Source organism: Oncorhynchus gorbuscha, linkage group LG26 (genome assembly GCF_021184085.1).
Source record: "Oncorhynchus gorbuscha isolate QuinsamMale2020 ecotype Even-year linkage group LG26, OgorEven_v1.0, whole genome shotgun sequence".
Taxonomy (NCBI): domain Eukaryota; kingdom Metazoa; phylum Chordata; class Actinopteri; order Salmoniformes; family Salmonidae; genus Oncorhynchus; species Oncorhynchus gorbuscha.
In genome coordinates, this window is record NC_060198.1 from 33,433,407 (window position 1) to 33,457,714 (window position 24,308).

Below are 24,308 nucleotides of genomic sequence, written 5' to 3' on the forward strand. Positions count from 1 at the left end.
GGGAGCGAGAGAGAAGGGGAAGAGATGTCGGGGGCGCTCTGAAAATGGTGGAGCAGAAGGAACGGATTGCAGGTGCCGTTGGCTCCAGTTATAGATAGAAGCAGATCTAGGCTATACTATGGTGCAGCCATTTTGGGAGTAAACAAAGGGGTTCCTCGGAGAAGTAAATGTACAATATCAATTGAAAATGTACATATTGCATGACAAGCTGCAACTTGAAACTAATTGAAGCCTTTTACAAGAAGACCAAAAGACACTTCTTACTTACTGACATGTTTATTGGGGCTCCCGAGTGGCACAGCGGTCTATGGCACTGCTTCCCAGTGCTAGAAGCATCACTACAGACCCTGGTTCGATTCCAGACTGTATCACAAATCGGCCGTGATGGGCGGTGCACAATTGGCCCAGCGTTGTTAGGGTTTGACCGGGGTAGGTCATTATTGTAAATAAGAATTTGGTCATAACTGACTTGCCTAGTTAAATAAAAATAAAATTGCCAATGTCAAACACAACAGGGGTTCCCACTAAGATCCCCTGGAGTCTAAAATGCTTGTGCATCCAGTTAGCAGCAGCGTGCTCGTCTATTGGCTGAATAGAATGGCTTGCATAATTCATGGCGGCAACAAAATTGATCTCATTGATACTTTTCTTTGATCCATCCAATCAACGACCAGTCCGACAATCTGAACAGGGGACGGGGGTACCCTACATGTCAAACCTTTTTTGTACCCTTATTGTACTCCTGCTATGCTCTCCTGGCTTGTAGCTCTCCTCTCCTCCGTCCTTGTCTGGCTAGGGCCTAATTAATGTGATAATTTGATTAGAAAGAATGATTTCCTCTGGCCTTCTCTCCAGAAGATGTTATTGGAGGAAGAAGGGGCAGAGGAGGCATAATCCATGCCTTTGTGTGACAGTGTTTCGTATAACTAACGGCTTTGAGTGGAGGTTTATAATGACCCCCAGCTCTGGAAGAGTGGGAGTGGTTGGCATAATTAGGCGACACAAAGCTGGCAGTGGAGTGTGTAAGCCAGAATACTCCCTTGGGAGATGGATCTTTCGGTCTTAATTGGGGGAACTTTGGTTGTCGTACATAAAGGCTGTGGCAAACTAGCTGGTCTCCATCTACTGGTCTTCCTCTCCCCAATGATGGCACACAAAATAAAGCATTTAAATGGACCCTTTTATTCAGTCAATTGCACTGCACTGTAAGGCCTCTCGTCAGTCGTAAGAGTGTTGAGCATAGTTTCAATATTAGGTCTACTCGTGTTGCCTGTTGGCAAAGGCAGGGGCACTGAGTGAATACAGTATGTTTTGATTTTATCACAGACTAGATACACGGCTTTAGCCAAGTTAACATTGAGCTAACCCTAAAATCCTGCATACACTCTCCATTTCCCTCTAACGTGTGTACTTATACACACACACACACACACCCTTTATGCAGACAGCCATCATCATGGGGGGGAGAGGCAGGGGGAGTGCTATTTTTAGACTCATTTACAGGCGATTACAGTAATCCATGGAGTAAAATATAATCTGAGTAAATTTGAGTGCTCTGCTTCCTGGCCCTCACGCAGGGTATCTACCCTTTCATTGATTAGGCCTAGTTGGCTTCCTTATCCAGAAATCTCCCTCCCACCTCTTCCTTTGTTTCTGCCTTAACACCACACAATGCAATATCTTTGTTTATTTTTAACAAGGAGGTACCGCTTGCCTCTATTTTCACCTTGTCAAACTTTAAATTCTGAGGTAGCTGTTTCTCCAAGTGCATTCTCCTTACTTTCTTTAATTATTGTTTTAAGGACTCGCATGGTAAAGAATAGAGCTTAGTTACAGCAAACTTAGAAATTACAATACGTCTCTGGTTATATCATTAGAATTCTTAGAGGAAAATTGTGGTTTAATTTAAAAAAAAATTAGAGTAAGGTGAGCACAAGCATAACTTAAACAATTCCTGGTGGATACTGTTGCAGGATAGTTGGTAGCCTAGTGGTTAGTGTCAGACTTATAACCGAAAGGTTGCAAGGTCGAATCCCTGAGCTGACATGGTAAAGATCTGTTGTTCTGCCCCTGAACAAGGCAGTTTAACCCACTGTTCCTTGGCCGTCATTGAAAATAAATAAGAATTTGTTCTTTTAACTGACTTGCCTAGTTAAATAAAGGCCAAGGATTTTACAAGCAACTTTTTGCCTCATTTAAAAAGAAAGATACATATTACTTTTCTTTTTCTTGGCTGTGTTCAAACTGTGACTTTTAACATCCCATTTCTGACCAAAAATAGTCTGTTGGTTCCGCTTATCTTTTTCTTCCCTCCCTTTTTTTGTTGCTTTTTTGTTTCGTCTGGGTTGTTTCTTTTGAAGTAGACTTCTGAACCAAAGTTGAACCCAGAAGTTTAGCAACTGTCTGTCTAGGACAAGGTGGTGGAGTTCTTGGATGAAAAATTAACGCCTCAAGCATGTTATCGCCTCCATAATCAATTGGGCTAGGAAGAAATGTATTATTCATCTATAGTTAACCATGCAGCACTTCATATAGAGTGTTGCTGTATTTTGTTTGCTGCAGAGTTAAAGCCACACCTGTTTGGCACATCTGATTTGCTATATGGGACTGACGGTAGTTCCTTCCGCCTCAGATGCAACTCCCCTGTGAGTTCTCCTGGCGGCTGTTCCCTCGTTTGATCATTTGGGCCGATCATCAAAACGTATCTTTCCTCAGACTCCCTCTGCTAACTGTCTCGAAACAGAGTGGAGCAGGCAACACCAAATGATTCCTTTTGAATGCACAGTCAGACAGTGTCATTAAAGTATTTTGTGTGCCTACAAATTCATTGAGGATTTGAACACTGCAAAGGAGCCCAATACTTCTTTGCACATTGCACCACTCTGACAACAACCAATCATGTCACACCAATGTTGGCGTAATTGAGCACCATTGATGGCTTTTACGAGTCATTATTGATGTACAGATTTCAGATTTGTACATTTGTTTCTCGAATGGAAGGCCTCGACGATCATTTGGCGTACCTGGTACATCGCAATAGGCACTCTCCCTTTGGCTCATTCATTCAATGTCTTCTCCCCTATTTTCTCTCTGACTGAGGTGTTTTGGGTGATCGACGTTAAGCTCATTTGGTTGGCTGGCACCCAACAACCAAAGTTTTCCTGGCGACTTAAGAAAGGGATGCAATGATGTCAAATGGCTGACACACACACACACACGACACACACACACACGACACACACATTTGTCTGGAAGGTTAAATTTAGAAGCCGACTGATAAAGGATAGTAATCTTATTTGGAATAAGCTGAAAGCTTCCGCCAGACCACCAACAGAGCTATTGGATCATTACCCTGTTGGTTAACTCTGCATGCTCCAATCAGCAAGCTCTAAGGTGAAAATCCTGCCTAATGCTGTGACATACAATGTGAATGTACACCGAGTGTACTAAACATCAGGAACACCTTCCAAATATGAAATTGTAAGTATGCTATTCTCTGGTCTACCTCAGAGGCCTAATTCCAAAGTCCTCCAAACCTTAAGCCTCTGGCCTAAAGTACTTGAGGCAAGCTGCTATTGTGGTTAACAACTGTTATTCCACTTTACCGTCATCGATATCCATTTTATTTTCCCTGTATTAGCATTTTTGCAATCTTAATGGGTAGTTGCTGACTTTGGACTTTGGACAAAAACACTGATTTAAGTAATTGTTTCACACCTGAAATCATTCGTTTTTTGCATTTTGATAAAGGGTCCACCTCTGAAGCACAGTTGTACCTACTCATTTATCATTCAGTCTGGCATAGTTACCCTACTCAGCATTCACCTGGGAAGGAGAGCAAGAGGAAAGAGGGTGGTGATGGGGGGGGGGTGTTGGTTACATATTGAAAAATTATTTTTGGACAATATATCAATATTTGTACCTGCGCCAAAACTCAGGTATTTTTCATCCTATAGCTTGATTTCCATCTTTAAAAAAATATTGATCGAACATTTTGATCAGCACTGCCTGATGCGCTCTTCTATCTGCAGCTGACATATAGGGTGGGCTGCACCAACATGGATTAACTCTTATCTTGTTGCACCAAGTTTTTCAACCTAGTTTTAAACTAATCATAGTTATATTTAATCCTTCTAAACTAAGTTTAATTTGGACTTTAAAATGAGATCTAATATAATATTGCTGTGCCATTGTTTTTAAAATAACTGTTAAACTTAGTTTAGGGATTAAATCAAAACTACCAAAGGAGGAGGTTTTAAGTTAATCAAATGTCATTGTATGATCTTTATTTTCAGTTGATAAACAACTCAACTAGCAGGCTCACTCTTTGACGGTGGCAGGTAGCCTAGCGGTTATGAACATTGGGCCAGTAACCAGAGTCGACTAGATGAAAAAATAAGAACGTCAGCTAAATGACTGGTGTCAAATGTAAATGTAAAAAGAATATTTAATCATTAGCCCGAAGTGAAAACTCACTTTGCTTGCTAGCTAACAAACTAACTATGACCAGTGCTCGTTTGTTTCTGTAGAAATATGTTCAAATTCTATTTCTATGGTAAATCCATTATGACATGTTTCACTAGTCATAGGGTACATTTGTAAATTTAACTCTGGCTATCTGGTATTTTATCCCCATTAACTGTTGCAAATGCAGCAGCTACTCTTCCTGGGGTCCACACAAAACATGAAACATAATACAGAATGACATCATTAGACGAGGACCGAACTACATACATTTTTAAAAGGGCACACGTAGCCTACATATCAATGCATACACACACTATCTAGGTCAAATAGGGGAGAGGCATTGCTTTGTTTATTTTAATAATATGAGATGGAAGTTCCATGCAATAAGGGCTCTATATAATTGTTCTGGATTTGGGGACTATGAAAAGACTCCTAGTGGCATGTCTGGTGGGATAAGTGTGTGTCAGAGCTGTGTGTAAATTGACTATGCAAACAATTTGGGATTTTAAACACAATGTTTCTTATGAAAAGAAGTGATGCATTTAGTCTCTCCTCAACTCTTAGCCAAGAGAGACTTGCATGCATAGTATTTATATCAGACCTCTGATTACAATTAGGAGCAAAAAGTGCCACTCTGTTCTGGGCCAGCTGCAGCTTAACTAGATCTTTCCTTGCAGCACTGGACCACACGACTGGACAATAATCAAGATTAGACTAAACTAGAGCCTGCAGGACTTTCTTTTTGGAGTGTGGTGTCAAAAAAGCAGACCATCTCTTTATTACAGCAAGATCTCTCCCCATCTTTACAACCATTAAATCTATATATTTTGACTATGACAGTTTACGATCTATGGTAACGCCAAGTAATTTAGTATTCTCACCTTGTTCAACAGCCACACCATTCATTACCAGATATAGCTGAGGTCTAGCACATAAGGAATTATTTGTACCAAATACATTGCTCTTAGGTTTAGATGTTCAGGACCAGTTTATTACTGGCTACCCATTCCAAAACAGACTGCAACTCTTTGTTAAGGGTTTCAGTGACTTCATTAGCTGTGTTTGCATATATGGTTGAATCATAATCAGTATACATGGATACACATGTTTTGTTTAATGCCAGTGGCAGGTCATTGATAAAAATATTAAAGAGTAGAGGGCCTAGAGAGCTGCCCTGCAGTAGCAGAGCACTCTCGTCTGAGTGTGCCAGAGCGCAGAATAACTGATGAATTGACAGACTCAACAGTCTTTGAATATAGCCGGTGTTAGTAAACATGGGCAAAAAGCATAATTAAATTGTTGCCAGCAGCACAGTCACCAACGCTCTGGATAACATGAAAACAGCCTAACCAGCTCTGCTAGGGTGAGTAAAATGGTCAGTGAGGCGTTCTCTCATTTGTGTCTGGAAGTAGCTAGCAAGCTAGCCAACATTAGCCAGGTAGCTTGGGTGCCAGAACATTCGGATCAACCCTACTCCTCAGCCAGTGCGAAACACTCTGAATTTACCATTGCCCAGAGCACTCTGGCACTCCAGATTGAATTTAGAAATACACCTGTAGTTTAGTATTTTACTAATCTAGTCTTTAAAAAGTAAATGGTGCAAAACATCTGCTTAATTTTATAAACCTAGTTACAAACTCTAGATTAGGTCTAATCTAAGATTAATTTAAACCCTGAGTGAGCAATATGTTTGGAACTTCAAATCACAGAATCGAATTACTGTGTGTGTGTGTGAATCACAATACATATCGGCACCGAAGTGTTGTGATATCGTAAGGTCCCTGGCAATGCCCAGCCTTATCTGACCCTAGATGACTTTTTATTTTATTTATAATTGTCTTTAACTGCATGCATCTTCGATGAAAAATAACTGGTTTAGTTCTCCAGGCTTGGAGGTCCACTCATAGATGCCGTTGCGTTCAGAATCAAACTCACAAAGCAGTGCTTTTCAGCTAGTGCTAGCTGCTCCCTCAGTCTCCCATTTATTTTTTCCACAGGAGTTAGCCTATCTCTTCTCTCTCATTATCTGGTCACTGAGTGACTTAACCATCTGTGACACGGAATCGGTGCCTTCTCATTAGGTCCTAGCCTACAGCTGGGATCCAATACTCTACATCCACCAATGCATGGGCGGCAGTCAACCTCTTTACCCTTGACCATTGTTGCAGACTGAGTGCTTCTCTGCCTGCCCACTAATCTCTTCCATTGTTTTTTTTTCTGCATTTGTTTGAGATGTTAAACCTTAGTGTCTTGTCCTACTCAGTTCTGACCCTGCACCAATGTCAAGCCTTGTGGCCATTGAGGGTTAATGAAAGGTGAAACAAATGGATAATGGAAACGGTTGGGTGCATTGGAAGCCACCTTGGGGCACACAATAGCCCAATAGCCCATTCCAATCCCTGATTTCTCTGTCTACTTAAGGAAAGGTCTAAAACAGTAGCGTTGCCCTTGCCAGGTGGCTGTGCTTGTCTGTTTGGCAGCAGCACTTGCCAGTGGCTTTGCGGCTTTGGGATGCTGTGCGTTGTTGCCAACTCTGTGCTTAATGTATCAGAGACAAAGCTCCTGGAGTGTCGTAGAGTGCCCTGGCTCTGCCCTCGTCCTGGTCTTGGCTCTGTCCTGGTCTTTGCTCTGCCCTCGTCCTGGTCTTGGCTCTGTCCTGGTCTTGGCTCTGTCCTGGTCTTGGCTCTGTCCTGGTCTTTGCTCTGCCCTCGTCCTGGTCTTTGCTCTGCCCTCGTCCTGGTCTTTGCTCTGCCCTCGTCCTGGTCTTTGCTCTGCCCTCGTCCTGGTCTTTGCTCTGCCCTCGTCCTGGTCTTTGCTCTGCCCTCGTCCTGGTCTTTGCTCTGCCCTCGTCCTGGTCTTTGCTCTGCCCTCGTCCTGGTCTTTGCTCTGCCCTCGTCCTGGTCTTTGCTCTGCCCTCGTCCTGGTCTTTGCTCTGCCCTGGTCTTTGCTCTGCCCTGGTCTTTGCTCTGCCCTGGTCTTTGCTCTGCCCTGGTCTTTGCTCTGCCCTGGTCTTTGCTCTGCCCTGGTCTTTGCTCTGCCCTGGTCTTTGCTCTGCCCTGGTCTTTGCTCTGCCCTGGTCTTTGCTCTGTCTTTGCTCTGCCCTGGTCTTTGCTCTGCCCTGGTCTTTGCTCTGCCCTGGTCTTTGCTCTGCCCTGGTCTTTGCTCTGCCCTGGTCTTTGCTCTGCCCTGGTCTTTGCTCTGCCCTGGTCTTTGCTTGCTCTGCTCTGCCCTGGTCTTTGCTCTGCCCTGGTCTTTGCTCTGCCCTGGTCTTTGCTCTGCCCTGGTCTTTGCTCTGCCCTGGTCTTTGCTCTGCCCTGGTCTTTGCTCTGCCCTGGTCTTTGCTCTGCCCTGGTCTTTGCTCTGCCCTCGCCCTGGTCTTTGCTCTGCCCTGGTCTTTGCTCTGCCCTGGTCTTTGCTCTGCCCTGGTCTTTGCTCTGCCCTGGTCTTTGCTCTGCCCTGGTCTTTGCTCTGCCCTGGTCTTTGCTCTGCCCTGGTCTTTGCTCTGCCCTGGTCTTTGCTCTGCCCTGGTCTTTGCTCTGCCCTGGTCTTTGCTCTGCCCTCGTCCTGGTCTTGGCTCTGCCCTCGTCCTGGTCTTGGCTCTGTCCTGGTCTTGGCTCTGCCCTCGTCCCGGTCTTGGCTCTGCCCTGACTTCTGACCTCGTCCTGACCCTGCCTACTGTGGTCCTCCCAGGTTATGTAACGATGTGCCCTCTTTGTGTCGATAGTCGCCCTGGCTATTTTTAGCAAGGTCCACTCCCATCCCTACCGTTCAATACTGTCTCCTATTGAGCAAAATGCATACATCGACACACTATAGAGTTACCTAGTGTGATACGGATGGATTCCTTGTAATTCATAGCGATAACATGCGCCATACAAAATAAATAACTAGTAAACCATGAATGGTGTTACTCTTCTTCATCAGCTGATGAAGTGATGACTCTTTGCGTAACACTAACAGTCACACGGAAACACTCCAAGACGCTCCTTCAGTCATTGAAGTATGTACTGTATAAATGTACATACTGTGATTTCATTATTCAGGAACCACATAAGCACTCACACACTTCTGTGGAATCCTACTTTTAAAATAGTACATTTAAACACTCGCCTAAGTGTTCTAAATACAACTTGCACCCTTCATACTTTTGCCAGCAGAGAGAACAGGCCCCAAACTTTATTCCTCCTGATGTGTGTACTGTACGACAGTAGTGTGTCCAACTCTACTGAACGCTGTCATCACGGTAGAGTTATGCAACGGCTCCAGAGAGAGCTAGCATGCCAAACATTATTGAACTCCTAGATCTGTGCCAAGCCTCATGGCTAAAAGACATATGTATTATGGTAGTCAAACTAAGTTAAATGTAATTTCTATCAAAGGGAATTACTTCAGTCCTTGAACTTTAACCTCCCAATTTCCGCAATATCAGAAGGTTTTGTTTTGTTTTTGATTGGGGAAAAAATTGTTTGAACTGCTGTACTTCATCTTTATTTGTGGTTTATTTGATCACCATTTAACAAACTATTTTCTTGTTCTTTGTCTGCTCCCCTCCTTTATCTCATGTCTCCCTCTCTTCTTTCCCTCCTTTATTCTAATTTCCTTCTGTCTCCTTCCCACTCTCTCCGCTTTCCACCCCTTCCTCCATCTAGCTGTGGAGGTGAAGACAACTCTCCCCTCGGGGATGCAGAGCCCTGTGGGCGGCAGTGAGCAGGGTGTTGGCGGTGGCGGTCCTGTGGACCTGAGGACAGATCCCAGGCTGGGGCCCCTGGGCGGAGGAGGTGGGGGGGTGGACCCAGCCATGAGGGAGCAGCAACTGCAGCATGAACTGCTCCTCCTCAAGCAGCAGCAGGAGCTTCAGAAACAGCTCCTCTTTGCTGAGTTCCAGAAGCAGCATGAGGTTCTGACACGCCAGCATGAGGTTCAGCTGCAGGAGCACCTGAAGGTAATGGGGATACGCTTTAGGAAGGCTGGTGGGTGGGGGTGAGAAACGTCTTTAGCCACACGCCACTGGACCGATCTGTTCGTTTCTGGCCGTCAGTTTGAGCTTCATTTGACATCCCCCCCCCCTCTCTGGCTTTCCTTCCCCCTGGCGTCCCTGCAGCAGCAGCAGGAGATCCTGGCGGCCAAGCGGCAGCAGGAGCTGGAACAGAAGAGGAAGCTGGAGCAGCAGAGGCATGAAGAGCTGGAGAAACAGAGGCTGGAGCAGCAGCTCCTCATGCTACGCAACAAGGAGAAGGGCAAAGAGAGTGAGTAGTACACATGGAGGTCACACACTGAGCAGTAGTTATCTGGTGTATGTATGAAGAGAAGCTTTCAGAAAGTAAACACTGAAATATACGGTAGCTATGTCTTATCAGACACTTTTACTTAATAGAGTTATACAGTTCTACTGTTATTGCTCTAGTTTAGATCCTCATACTCCATAGCTGTTGGTCTTTGTTTGAGTTATAATAGCTTTGTGTTGATGGTTTGTTCCGGAAGGTGCCATTGCCAGTACGGAGGTGAAGCTGAAGCTACAGGAGTTCCTCCTGAGCAAAAAAGAGCCTGGTACACCCGGCGGACTAAATCATTCCTTCCCCCAGAAATGCTGGTGAGCCTAACCATCGACATCTAATTTGAGTTCTGAGGCTGGCTAACATTAGCGGGCAGACTGGTCAAGAGCCATGGACGTTAATGGTTAATGAATATGGAGGAAGGGCTACACCTTAGCTAGGACTCTTAGAGCTCCTACACATGCATTGACCCGGAGTGAACCGTTAAAAAATACTTGGAGCTCCAGAGAGTGGTATGTCTTGTTTACCTTCCTCAGCGGGTGTCATGCCAAATGGATAGAGGTTTTAATCTAGTCAGAGAATGTCTTGTCTACATCACAAGTAGTATCAACTGATTCTGCTATCTTACCTGTTATGGCTTCATCAGGGGGGCCCACCACACCTCTCTGGACCCCAACTCCCCCCCTCAGAGTAACACTCCGGGAACGCCGCCCTCCTACAAACTGCCCCCGCTACTGGGGTCCTACGAGGTCAGGGATGATTTCCCTCTCCGGAAGACTGGTGAGTGGATGCACTCTGCGTGTGTGTGTGCGATTGCAGGTCTGCATTACTTTAAGGCACCTACCCATGTCTGACAGTGGGTATGTGTGTACATTTTAGTGTTTCTCTTTTGCTGGTATGAGTCAGAATGAGTCATCGCAGCAGTGTTGGTGAAGACTGGTGGGCAATAGCTACACACTCACTCACGTAAATAATTAAGCCCACCCACAGACAAGCCAATGGAGTGGGGTGGTTACTAAATGGAGGTTGCCAATGAATGTGTTTTAGTCCAGCAGTAAGCTGAATCTGGGTCTGAGAAGCTGACCCGTGACACATGCTTAAATATATGCTTGCTGTGGATCTAAATGTAATTGTATTGCGTGTTGTTGTTTGGTATTGTTTCCATAGACTTGTTAGCTTGTTCTTACTGGGACTTGTGACTGAAAGGTATAACTCTGAGTGTGTGCGTGTGCATTCTCCTTACTTCAGCCTCTCTGATCGTCCTCACCCCAAACATTTTGATTTCTAATAAAATGAAAGCCATACTAAAGCCCATGATGTTATCAGGGCTAAAAGTCTTAGCTGGTCTACATAGGTGGGTGGAATGTGTGACGTCCAGTGGAAAGCACCGCTATTGGAGGCTAATTAAATTAAACCCGGGGCTTTTGCTTAATTGCCCCAATTCCTGTTTTTTTCCCATCCCTCCTTATTGGTTTATTTGGATCCCCATTAGCTTTTGCCAAAGCAGCAGGTATTCTTCCTGGGGTCCAATCCCTCTGTTTTTATTTACTTCCATTCGTCTAATTTGGTCTGTCGTTCATTGCATCAACAATGGTCTGAAAAAGCAGTTGTGTGAAGGAGGGGTTAGTTGCAAATGGACGTTTATTTCAGTCTTGGTGCCCCCAGTCAATAAACTGTATAAATAGCCCCATTTGTAGCCATCCATAGTAGTTTTCAATAGACTCTGTATGAGCTGTTGCTCGTTTATGGTTTCTGTTGTAGATCTTTTTCATTTAAACTCGGCTCTCTTTCTCTCGCGCTCTCTCTCTCCTATCACTCTCCTATCTCTCTCTGACAGCCTCCGAGCCCAATCTGAAGGTGCGTTCGCGGTTAAAACAGAAGGTAGCTGAGAGGCGGAGCAGTCCTCTGCTGAGGAGGAAGGATGGGACAGTGATCAGCACCTTCAAAAAGAGAGCCATCGAGATCTCTGGTGAGAGCGCACACACACACACACCGTGCATTTACACTCTCATCCATCATGCATTTACATACTCGCATACAAATACATTGTACACTCTTTAACTGGAATTCCACACCCTGTGCCATTTCATAGTTGTAAACCAACCCCAGTGAGAAGCATCCGGTTGGGTGAACCATAAACCATCTAAAATACCACCCTACTTAACATAAAACGGTCATTTCAACTCTGGCCTGATGGTAATAGTAGACATCCGGCGGGGCACTCTACACCTCAAGCTCATTTCCCAGAAGGACCTAGTTACATAACCCACTTAGCCAGGTTGGCTATATACACATGCCACACAGTGCCTTTCCAGACCTAGTACTGGAGCTAGCTACCATATGCTAGGTTTAAGGGTTTGCCCTATTAGCCAGTTTCCATGTCATGGGCAACTACTATGTAAACATAGGAGATCGTATAAATGCTGGTTGTTCTCGAGACCACAACAGAAGCTATGCTTATAGAGGCTTTTGATTTAACTCGCCCGTTTCATCTGCTAATGAAAGCAGAAGCTTTTCTGGGACAAAATATAGGGACTTATTGGAGGCAAACAAAAATAGCAGGGACTATAGAGTAGGATGTAGATTAATACATAAGGCTTGAATAGGACAAAAGGGGGTGGGTTTGGGGGGGCGGGGGTTAGTTGGCAGTGGAGCAGGGAAAAGGGGAACAGGGTTTTTGGGAAGGTTTGGATTAGGACTTAGAATGTTGGCCTCTTGAAACAGTCAAAGAAATGTCGGGAAGTCCTTTTTCCTGATTCCATGTATATGTCACCAATGATGGTCTATTCTGTTTCTACCTTTCTGTATACTCATAGAAAACAGCCTGATAAAACCTAGACATTAATCTTCACATTTGTACAGTTTGATGCAAGATTGGAGAAAGGCCATACCACAAGGGTTTTGGCGGTGGTGTCTGTCTGCCTGGGATGCTGGGTTGGTTCTGTCTCTGAGTGGCCTGTTCCATTGTCATTGCAGTGTCCTCCATGTGCAGCAGTGCCCCTGGCTCCGGGCCCAGCTCGCCCAACAGCTCCAACAGCGCCATCGCAGAGAACGGATCCAGCGGCTCTGTCCCCAACATTCACGCAGAGGTAAGAGAGGGGAGGGCTGCGGGAGGATGCTAGGGGGGCCTCACCTCTGCAAAATATAATTCTACAGGCCTCCCAGGTGGCGCAGTGGTTAAGAGCGCTGTACTGCAGTGCCAGCTGTGCCAACAAAGACTCTGGGTTCGCGCCCAGGCTCTGTCGTGGCCGCGACCGGGAGGTCCGTGGGGCGACGCACAATTTGCCTAGTGTCGTCCGGGTTAGGGAGGGTTTGGCCGGTAGGGATATCCTTGACTCATTGCGCACCAGCAACTCCTGTGGCAGGCCGGGCGCAGTGCGCGCTAACCAAGGTTGCCAGGTGCACAGTGTTTCCTCCGACACATTGGTGCGGCTGGCTTCCGGGTTGGATGCGCGCTGTGTTAAGAAGCAGTGCGGCTTGGTTGGATTGTGATTCAGAGGACGCATGACTTTCAACCTTCGTCTCTCCTGAGCCCGTACGGGAGTTGTAGCGACGATAGTAGCTACTTAAACAATTGGATACCACGAAATTGGGGAGAAAAAAAATTCAACACACAAAAATAAAATGTGTATATATATATATAATTCTACCTTCTATGGAACTTTATAACCCCTGAAATATGTGTTGCTGTTTGTCTGTGATGCATTTTTATAACACACCATGGAAAATCCATGACCTACTGCTGTGTTACCAGGGACCAACAGAGTGCATGCTTTATAAAATGTCTCATCACATTAGAAGCATTGGTATAAAAAGTGTTGAAAGACAGATGCAAATGGAACCCATTCTGATTGGGAAAGGGGGATACTTAGTCAGTTGTACAACTGAATGCCTTCAACTGAATGGTGACTTCCACATTTAATCCAACCTCTCTGAATCAGAGAGGTGCGGGGGGGCTGCCATAATTGACATCCACTTCGTCAGTGCCCGGGGAACAGTGGGTTAACTGCCTTGCTCAGGCGCAGAACAACAGATTAAAACCTTGTCAGCTTGGGGATTCAATTGGCTACCTGGTGACTTGGTTTAGTTTTTATCAAACCTGCTGTTAGTTATAGATCAAATGCAATGGGGACTTATGAGGAGTGTTACATGACTAGGTAGACTGTGTTCTTTAGGGCTAATAGTAGCTTATTCTTTACGCTTGTATGGTCATTGTGCTTGGCTGAATTGTAAACTAGGGCGAGAGGATAGCAGCTGAGTGCAGTGAATAAGGCCTGAAAATAAGCTTTGGGGGGGGGGGGGGTTAGGTCTGATGCACACTGAGCATCAAGTGGCCCCAGGAACATCTTAACCTTGGGAGCGAGAGAGATGACGAGGGGATGTAGGCGGGAGAGAGAGCTTGCCATAGCGTTCTGAATGACTCCTATCCTCCATTTTGATAATAAAACCTGATCCATTGTTCATTTTGTAAGACAAGATAAATATAGGCCTAGCTGCCTTAGCTATTTCATCGCAGAACATACTGTAAGTTCACTGATCAGAACTACCAGTTCTTGTCCCTGGGACTTGAGTTTTTCCTGGTAGTCAGGCTACTTACAGAATAGCTGTAGCTGGAACACTATAGCTCTCAGGTACTCTCTTACTCCCCATATCTACCTCTTCAAATATATGTTTTAGAAGACCTGTGTTTTAATGGATAAATGTGTTTTTCTATTTGGTAGAACAGGATTGATGATTTGAATTCAAATGAGCATTTGTCCTCTCATTCAGACCGCTCTCTCAACACTCAATTTACAGCCATCTTCTCCCTGCCATTTTATAACACCCAAAAATACTTCCTCTCTCTTCTCTCCAAAAGTAGGGCAACAAAAATAAAAAGCATTAGTCAATCTCCGAGACCATTTATTTTCCCTACCCTCCCTCCCTGAAAATACTTGATTGCTGCCATTCTCTCGAAGCGGAGAAACAGTCGACCGCTGATGACATAAGTGCCTTGTTAGCCGTCTGTGTGCAACTTTCCGAAATAGCCACCCCCATCAAGAACGTTATTGCGTCATCGCCGCCCCAGCAGATCCGGGCCAATAAATGGTCAGACGCACACAAAAAGGAGAGCGTGACATTGTTTTAACAACAAATAGGGCAGTTTGCCATGGATCAACACCTTATTTGGGATACATGGTGACTTTATTCCCCCCCTTATTTTCCCTGTTTCAAGATTCTGTTGAGTCATTCTTCCCCTAATAATGTCATTATCAGTGAGAACGTGTGAAGAAGGCTGACACCCGCTGGGGGGTTCTTAAAAATAGAAGGGCCCTTGAAGGCAGGGAGAAATATGGTTGTGTCCAAATACCCAAAAAGCATTCTATTTAGAACACAATATGGTTATGTGAAAATAAAGTAAAATGTGTGATTTCAAACATTTAAAAAAATCACGTGTGTTTTACATCCTAGAATTTAATTATCAGCTGTTGTCATACTCATTTCATATTTTCGTCGAGTAGAAATCGCTGCACACTATTGAGGAAGAGTGTTGTCTCTGTTGCGTTCACGTGTGTTTGACAACAGCTGATAATCAGAATATGGCATACTAAAATGAACAACTGGCAGGGAACAAGTGCGATTGCACATTAGATGATGCCTTCTCATAATGGATGATTAGTATGTTGATATTTGTTGCTTATGGCATACGTTCTAAATTGTATGTAGTACTATTAGTACACAGTATGTATTTTTAGTAAGTAGTAGGCAAGACAAATTTCGGACACAGCCTACAGTATGTGGGGTTTCTGTACAGTGTTAGGCAGGTGAAGTCTAAATGGCAAGTAAGAAAAGTTCCTGAAATGGTACTAGCTAGCACACCTGCACAAACATCAAATAACAGCCGTTTGTTCAAAGTGAACTGGAAGCTTCGGCGGCCTCTGGAGAGAAACATGTTGTGCAAGCTGAAAGAATGAGTCACACTACGGTTAGAGCTCCTGTCCTATCTGTTTATACTGCAGAGGGTCAGATAGAGCACAAGATGGATTCCTTTCTTCTCCTCTCGTTGTTGCTAGGGTAGATGAAATATACATGCACTGATGGGATGTTTTAGTGAGCTGGAAGACTTCACTCTCTCGCTCCCTCTCTCTGGAAAACACCCCTGCTAGTTGTCTCTCTTGCTCCTCTTCTGTTCCCTCTCTCTGGAAAACACCCCTGTTGGTTGTCTCTCTTGCTCCTCTTCTGTTCCCTCTCTCTGGAAAACACCCCTGCTAGTTGTCTCTCTTGCTCCTCTTCTGTTCCCTCTCTCTGGAAAACACCCCTGCTAGTTGTCTCTCTTGCTCCTCTTCTGTTCCCTCTCTCTGGAAAACACCCCTGTTGGTTGTCTCTCTTGCTCCTCTTCTGTTCCCTCTCTCTGGAAAACACCCCTGCTAGTTGTCTCTCTTGCTCCTCTTCTGTTCCCTCTCTCTGGAAAACACCCCTGCTAGTTGTCTCTCTTGCTCCTCTTCTGTTCCCTCTCTCTGGAAAACACCCCTGCTAGTTGTCTCTCTTGCTCCTCTTCTGTTCCCTCTCTCTGGAAAACACCCCTGCTAGTTGTCTCTCTTGCTCCTCTTCTGTTCCCTCTCTCTGGAAAACACCCCTGCTTAGTTGTCTCTCTTGCTCCTCTTCTGTTCTCTCTCTCTGGAAAACACCCCTGCTAGTTGTCTCTCTTGCTCCTCTTCTGTTCCCTCTCTCTGGAAAACACCCCTGCTAGTTGTCTCTCTTGCTCCTCTTCTGTTCCCTCTCTCTGGAAAACACCCCTGCTAGTTGTCTCTCTTGCTCCTCTTCTGTTCCCTCTCTCTGGAAAACACCCCTGCTAGTTGTCTCTCTTGCTCCTCTTCTGTTCCCTCTCTCTGGAAAACACCCCTGTTGGTTGTCTCTGTTGCTCCTCTTCTGTTCCCTCTCTCTGGAAAACACCCCTGCTAGTTGTCTCTTGCTCCTCTTCTGTTCCCTCTCTCTGGAAAACACCCCTGCTAGTTGTCTCTTGCTCCTCTTCTGTTCCCTCTCTCTGGAAAACACCCCTGCTAGTTGTCTCTCTTGCTCCTCTTCTGTTCCCTCTCTCTGGAAAACACCCCTGCTAGTTGTCTCTTGCTCCTCTTCTGTTCCCTCTCTCTGGAAAACACCCCTGCTAGTTGTCTCTCTTGCTCCTCTTCTGTTCCCTCTCTCTGGAAAACACCCCTGCTAGTTGTCTCTTGCTCCTCTTCTGTTCCCTCTCTCTGGAAAACACCCCTGCTAGTTGTCTCTTGCTCCTCTTCTGTTCCCTCTCTCTGGAAAACACCCCTGCTAGTTGTCTCTCTTGCTCTTTGTTCTCCTCTTCTGTTTCCTCTCTCTCTGGAAAACACCCCTGCTAGTTGTCTCTGTTGCTCCTCTTCTGTTCCTCTCTCTGGAAAACACCCCTGCTAGTTGTCTCTTGCTCCTCTTCTGTTCCCTCTCTCTGGAAAACACCCCTGCTAGTTGTCTCTTGCTCCTCTTCTGTTCCCTCTCTCTGGAAAACACCCCTGCTAGTTGTCTCTCTTGCTCCTCTTCTGTTCCCTCTCTCTGGAAAACACCCCTGCTAGTTGTCTCTCTTGCTCCTCTTCTGTTCCCTCTCTCTGGAAAACACCCCTGTTGGTTGTCTCTGTTGCTCCTCTTCTGTTCCCTCTCTCTGGAAAACACCCCTGTTGGTTGTCTCTCTTGCTCCTCTTCTGTTCCCTCTCTCTGGAAAACACCCCTGCTGGTTGTCTCTCTTGCTCCTCTTCTGTTCTCTCTCTCTGGAAAACACCCCTGCTAGTTGTCTCTCTTGCTCCTCTTCTGTTCCCTCTCTCTGGAAAACACCCCTGCTAGTTGTTGTCTTCTCTTGCTGGAAAACACCCCTGCTAGTTGTCTCTCTTGCTCCTCTTCTGTTCTCTCTCTCTGGAAAACACCCCTGTTGGTTGTCTCTGTTGCTCCTCTTCTGTTCCCTCTCTCTCGCCCTTTTCCCTTTCACACGCTCTCTCTCACTCAATCACTTTTTCCTCCCTCTTTTCTGTGCAGCAGCTGCGGTCCCTCCACCAGACCCTTAACGCCGATGGGACAGTCAGTCCGCTGAGCCTCTACACATCCCCCTCGCTGCCCAACATCTCCCTGGGCCTACCAGCCAACTCGCACCTCACCGTGAGTACTGGACTGAAATTCTGAACAACACAAACTATAGGGATAGGCATGAGTACTCAAATGGATGTAAAAACTCTATCTTTAACCAGAGATCGAAATGTTGTCTAGAAGACCATGTTTATTTGCTTTGACTCTAGTTCCATTTGTACATGTGCATTGGCGTGGCACAACAAAAAGAAAACCAAGCCAAGCATCACACAGTTCTTCTCCCTAAATTCCCTTTCCCCTCCGTGTCTCACTCACTCAATTGCGTTCCGACCGCTCCCTCTATACACACACACACACACACACACACACACACACACACACACACACACACACACACACACACACACACACACACACACACACACACACACACACACACACACACACACACACACACACACACACACACACGCTCCCGTTAGGCCTATTAAAAACGTATCTAACTGATGGGATACACAAGCTTCATTCCTTGCCAAATGACGACAGTTTTATCACAAATTCTTAATGGACTGCTTGGCTGAAGTAGGGAAATATGTTACAACAACGAGCGCTGCAGTTTTGGAAAGATTGTGTCCTGTCTATTTTCCACTTATGCTACTTTGAACTAGTAGTGCCATTTAGAATTGGTTAGCCTAAGCTATAGCCGCCCTAAACATTTTTATCAGAATCATTAAGCCTAAGCCTACTCACCAAACAGATGTCATGGCTGTAATTCATCCCCATGCAGAGTTCAATGTGGAATTGTTAATCCATTTGGAAAATACCAAAGAACAGGCTGAATAAACAAATTTGAATGTCTGTATATCGAAAAGAAGACAGATTTTGTAACCCTGAAATGATTTCACCTCGCCAAATTGAGCCCTGTTCCAAATTATCACTCTAAGAATAATTTCCAGACGTGAGGTGCATATCATCACTTTTTTTCATTTTGAACAATATTCTGTAATGTATTATTTAGTTATTTTACATGTTTTTTTTCTTTTACAATAAAATAGGTATCTTGATTTGTTCGGGAAATAAGAGCATTTTTGCCTGCTAAATTAACAAAACAATGCTTTGTCATTGCGCAGACATGGGCTTCTACAAGCAAGCGCAACTGCTGAGGTTGATGCCTTTTTGAAGATTGTGTTCCACGATATAATATAACCAGTTGATACTACGGGTTCAATAAATTAACTTTAAATAGCACTTTATTTTCTGAAAAAAATACACACACAGTTGAAGTCGGAAGTTTACATACCTTAGCGAAATACATTTAAACTCAGTTTTTCACAATTCCTGACATTTAATCCTAGTACAAATCAAATAAAATTATTTGTCACATACACATGGTTAGCAGATGTTAATGCGAGTGTAGCGAAATTCTTGTGCTTCTAGTTCCGACAATGCAGTAATAACCAACAAGTAATCTAACTAACAATTCCAAAACTACTGTCTTATACACAGTGTAAGGGGATAAAGAATATGTACAGAAGGATACATGAATGAGTGATGGTACAGAGCAGCATAGGCAAGATACAGTAGATGGTATCGAGTACAGTATATACATATGAGATAAGTATGTAAACAAAGTGGCTAGTGATACATGTATTACATAAGGATGCAGTCGATGATATAGAGTACAGTATATACGTATGCATATGAGATGAATAATGTAGGGTAAGTAACATTTATATAAGGTAGCATTGTTTAAAGTGGCTAGTGATATATTTACATAATTTCCCATCAATTCCCATTATTAAAGTTCTGGAGTTGAGTCAGTGTGTCCTTGACTAGTCTCTCAAAGCACTTCATGATGACTGAAGTGAGTGCTACGGGGCGGTAGTCGTTTAGCTCAGCAAATTCCCTGTCTTAGGTCAGTTGGGATCACTACTTTAATTTTAAGAATATGAAATGTCTGAATAATAGTTGAGAATGATTTAATTCCGCTTGTATTTCTTTCATCACATTTCCAGTGGGTCTGAAGTTTACATGCACTCAATTAGTATTTGGTAGCATTGCCTTTAAATTGTTTAACTTGGGTCAAACGTTCTGGGTAGCCTTCCACAAGCTTCCCACAATACATTGGGTGAATTTTGGCCCATTCCTCCTGACAGAGCTGGTGTAACTGAGTCAGGTTTGTAGGCCTCCTTGCTCGCCCACAAATATTCTATAGGATTGAGGTTGGGGCTTTGTGATGGCCACTCCAATACCTTGACTTTGTTGTCCTTAAGCCATTTTGCCACAACTTTGAAAGTATGCTTGGGGTCATTGTCCATTTGGAAGACCCATTTGTGATAAGTTTTAACCTCCTGACTGATGTTGCTTCAATATTTCCACATAATTGACCTCCCTCATGATGCCATCTATTTTGTGAAGTGCACCAGTCCCTCCTGCAGAAAAGCACCCCACACCCCCACAACATGATGCTGCCACCCCCCTTCACGGTTGGGATTGTGTTCTTCGCCCCCCCCCCCCCCCCCCCGTTCCTCCATTATGGCCAAATGGTTCTATTTTTGTTTCATCAGACCAGAGGACATTTCTTCAAATGGTATGATCTTTGTCCCCATGTGCAGTTGCAAACCGTAGTCTGGCTTTTTTATGGCGGTTTTGGAGCAGTGGCTTCTTCCTTGCTGAGTGGCCTTTCAGGATATTTCGATATGGGACTCGTTTTACTGTTTATATAGATACTTTTGTGCCGGTTTCCTCCAGCATTTTCACAAGGTCCTTTGCTGTTGTTTTGCACCTTTCGCACCAAAGTAAGTTCATTTCTAGGAGACAGAACGCGTCTCCTTCCTGAGAGGTATGACGGCTGTGGTCCCATGGTGTTTATACTTGCGTACTATTGTTTGTACAGATGAATGTGGTACCTTCAGGCATTTGGAAATTGCTCCCAAGGATGAAGCAGACTTGTGGAGGTCCACAATTTTGTTTCTGAGGTCTTAGCGGATTTCTTTTGATTTTCCCATGATGTCAAGCAAAGAGGCACTTAGTTTGAAGGTAGGCCTTGAAATACATCCACAGGTACACTTCCAATTGATTCAAATGATGTCAATTAGCCTATCAGAAGCTTCTAAAGCCATGGCATTGTTTTCCAAGTTGTTTAAAGGCACAGTCAACTTAGTGTATGAAACATTTGACCCACTGGAATTGTGATACAGTGAAATAATCTGTCTGTAAACAATTGCTATGAAAATTACTTGTGTCATGCACAAAGTAGATGTCGTAACCGACTTGCCAAAACTATAGTTTGTTCTCAAAAAATGTGTGGAGTGGTTGAAAAACAAGTTTTAATGACTCCAACCTAAGTGTATGTAAACTTCAACTGTATATGTGTGTGAGGCAATTTAGCAATTTAGGATTTGTTATCTGTAATGGTTATAATACATTAGCCAAAGTTGCTGATAGGTTCTAATTAAACAGAGTAAAAAAAACTCTCGGACAACTATGATAAGCTCAAACCAAGTTTATTCACCCAATAAGTCACACACACACACACACACACACACACACACACACACACACACACACACACACACACACACACACACACACACACACACACACACACACACACACACACACACACACACACACACACACACACACACACACACACACACACACACACACACACAGTGGGGCAAAAAATTATTTAGTCAGCCACCAATTGTGCATGTTCTCCCACTTAAAAATATGAGAGAGTCCTGTAATTTGCATCATAGGTACACTTCAACTATGACTGACAAAAAAAATCCAGAAAATCACATTGTAGGATTTTTAATGAATTTATTTGCAAATTATGGTGGAAAATATGTATTTTGTCAATAACAAACAAGCAAGATTTCTGGCTCTCACAGACCTGTAACTTCTTCTTTAAGATCCTCCATTTGTTACCTGTATTAATGGCACCTGTTTGAAATTGTTATCAGTATAAAAGACACCTGTCCACAACCTCAAACAGTCACACTCTAAACTCTACTAGGGCCAAGACCAAAGAGCTGTCAAAGGACACCAGAAACAAAATTGTAGACCTGCACCAGGCTGGGAAGACTGAATCTGCATAGGTAAGCAGCTTGGTTTGAATAAATCAACTGTGGGAGCAATTATTAGGAAATGGAAGACATACAAGACCACTGATAATCTCCCTCGATCTGGGGCTCCATGCAAGATCTTATCCCATGGGGTCAAAATGATCACAAGAACGGTGAGCATTAATCCCAGAACCACACGGGGGACCTAGTGAATGACCTGCAGAGAGCTGGGACCAAAGTAACAAAGCCTATTCCATGATCTCGCCATCACGGTTGACAACTCCATTGTGTCCTCCTCCCAGAGCGCTAAGAACCTTGGCGTGATCCTGGACAACACCCTGTCGTTCTCAACTAACATCAAGGCGGTGGCCCGTTCCTGTAGGTTCATGCTCTACAACATCCGCAGAGTACGACCCTGCCTCACACAGGAAGCGGCGCAGGTCCTAATCCAGGCACTTGTCATCTCCCGTCTGGATTACTGCAACTCGCTGTTGGCTGGGCTCCCTGCCTGTGCCATTAAACCCCTACAACTCATCCAGAACGCCGCAGCCCGTCTAGTGTTCAACCTTCCCAAGTTCTCTCACGTCACCCCGCTCCTCCGCTCTCTCCACTGGCTTCCAGTTGAAGCTCGCATCCGCTACAAGACCATGGTGCTTGCCTACAGAGCTGTGAGGGGAACGGCACCTCAGTACCTCCAGGCTCTGATCAGGCCCTACACCCAAACAAGGGCACTGCGTTCATCCACCTCTGGCCTGCTCGCCTCCCTACCACTGAGGAAGTACAGTTCCCGCTCAGCCCAGTCAAAACTGTTCGCTGCTCTGGCTCCCCAATGGTGGAACAAACTCCCTCAAACGCCAGGACAGCGGAGTCAATCACCACCTTCCGGAGACACCTGAAACCCCACCTCTTTAAGGAATACCTAGGATAGGATAAAGTAATCCTTCTCACCCCCCCCTTCCCCCCTTAAAATATTTAGATGCACTATTGTAAAGTGGCTGTTCCACTGGATGTCATAAGGTGAATGCACCAATTTGTAAGTCGCTCTGGATAAGAGCGTCTGCTAAATGACTTAAATGTAAAATGTAAATGCCTACCATCAGTAACACTACGCCGCCAGGGACTCAAATCCTGCAGTGCCAGACATGTCCCCCTGCTTAAGCCATTACATGTCCAGGCCCGTCTGAAGTTTGCTAGAGAGCATTTGGATGATCCAGAAGAAGATTGGGAGAATGTCATATGGTCAGATGAAACCAAAATATAACTTTTTGGTAAAAACTCAACTCGTTGTGTTTGGAGGACAAAGAATGCTGAGTTGCATCCCAAGAACACTATACCTACTGTGAAGCATGGGGGTGGAAACATCATGCTTTTGGGCTGTTTTTCTGCAAAGGGACCAGGACGACTGATCCGTGTAAAGGAAAGAATGAATGGGGCCATGTATCGTGAGATTTTGAGTGAGAACCTCCCATCAGCAAGGGCATTGAAGATGAAACGTGGCTGGGTCTTTCAGCATGACAATGATCCCAAACACACTGTCCGGGCAAGAAAGGAGTGGCTTCAGTAGAAGCATTTCAAGGTCCTGGAGTGGCCTAGCCAGTCTCCAGATCTCAACCCCATAGAAAATCTTTGGAGGGAGTTGAAAGTCTGTGTTGCCCGGCAACAGCCCCAAAACATCACTGCTCTAGAGGAGATCTGCATGGAGGAATGGGCCAAAATACCAGCAACAGTGTGTGTGAGAACCTTGTGAAGTCTTACAGAAAATGTTTGACCTCTGTCATTGCCAACAAAGGGTATATAACAAAGTGTTGAGTATTGACCAAATACTTATTTTCCACCATAATTTGCAAATAAATTTATAAAAAATCCTACAATGTGATTTTCTGGATTTGTTTTGTCGGTCATAGTTGAAGTGTACCTATGATGCAAATTACAGGACTCATCTTTTTAAGTGGGAGAACTTACACAATTGGTGGCTGACTAAATACTGTTTTGCCCCACTGTACACACACGCACACGCGCGCACACACACTCCAATATAGGTGAAGTCTGCTCCTTCCCTCTAAACATTACATATTTATTGCTAGGCAGGAAGTTGAGTGATGTGGGTAATAAACTGTTCCTTCTCCCTGACCTCAACCCCCATTCCTCACTAATCTACAGCTCTCCACCCTTACCAATGACCACAACTACGTGATTGCCTTTTCTTAACTCAGCACATTCCAAGCCCCTAGCTCATATCCAACCTTTACATTCCTCCTAAAGATTACCATTAACTTCTGTAACAACCAAACTGTGGCCCTTCTCCTTTCCATGGGATACTTGATGATTAACAATATTTCAAGTTTAGAAGTCAGAACCTGTCACTGTTGGCATAAAGATAAATGTGCAAAAAATTTCCAAGTGCTGGCCTTGTTCTAAA

At 44.6% G+C, this 24,308-nt stretch overlaps 1 protein-coding gene across 1 annotated transcript in view; it reads left to right on the forward strand.

Moving 5' to 3' along the window:
• Window positions 1–24,308, forward strand: part of LOC124015412 (histone deacetylase 5-like) — a 52,896-nt gene that overhangs the window by 15,209 nt on the left and 13,379 nt on the right. The window contains 7 exon segments of the mRNA XM_046330581.1: window positions 9,117–9,409; window positions 9,569–9,713; window positions 9,949–10,057; window positions 10,387–10,520; window positions 11,578–11,709; window positions 12,717–12,829; window positions 17,769–17,888. Coding sequence (XP_046186537.1) covers window positions 9,117–9,409; window positions 9,569–9,713; window positions 9,949–10,057; window positions 10,387–10,520; window positions 11,578–11,709; window positions 12,717–12,829; window positions 17,769–17,888 — 1,046 coding nt within the window.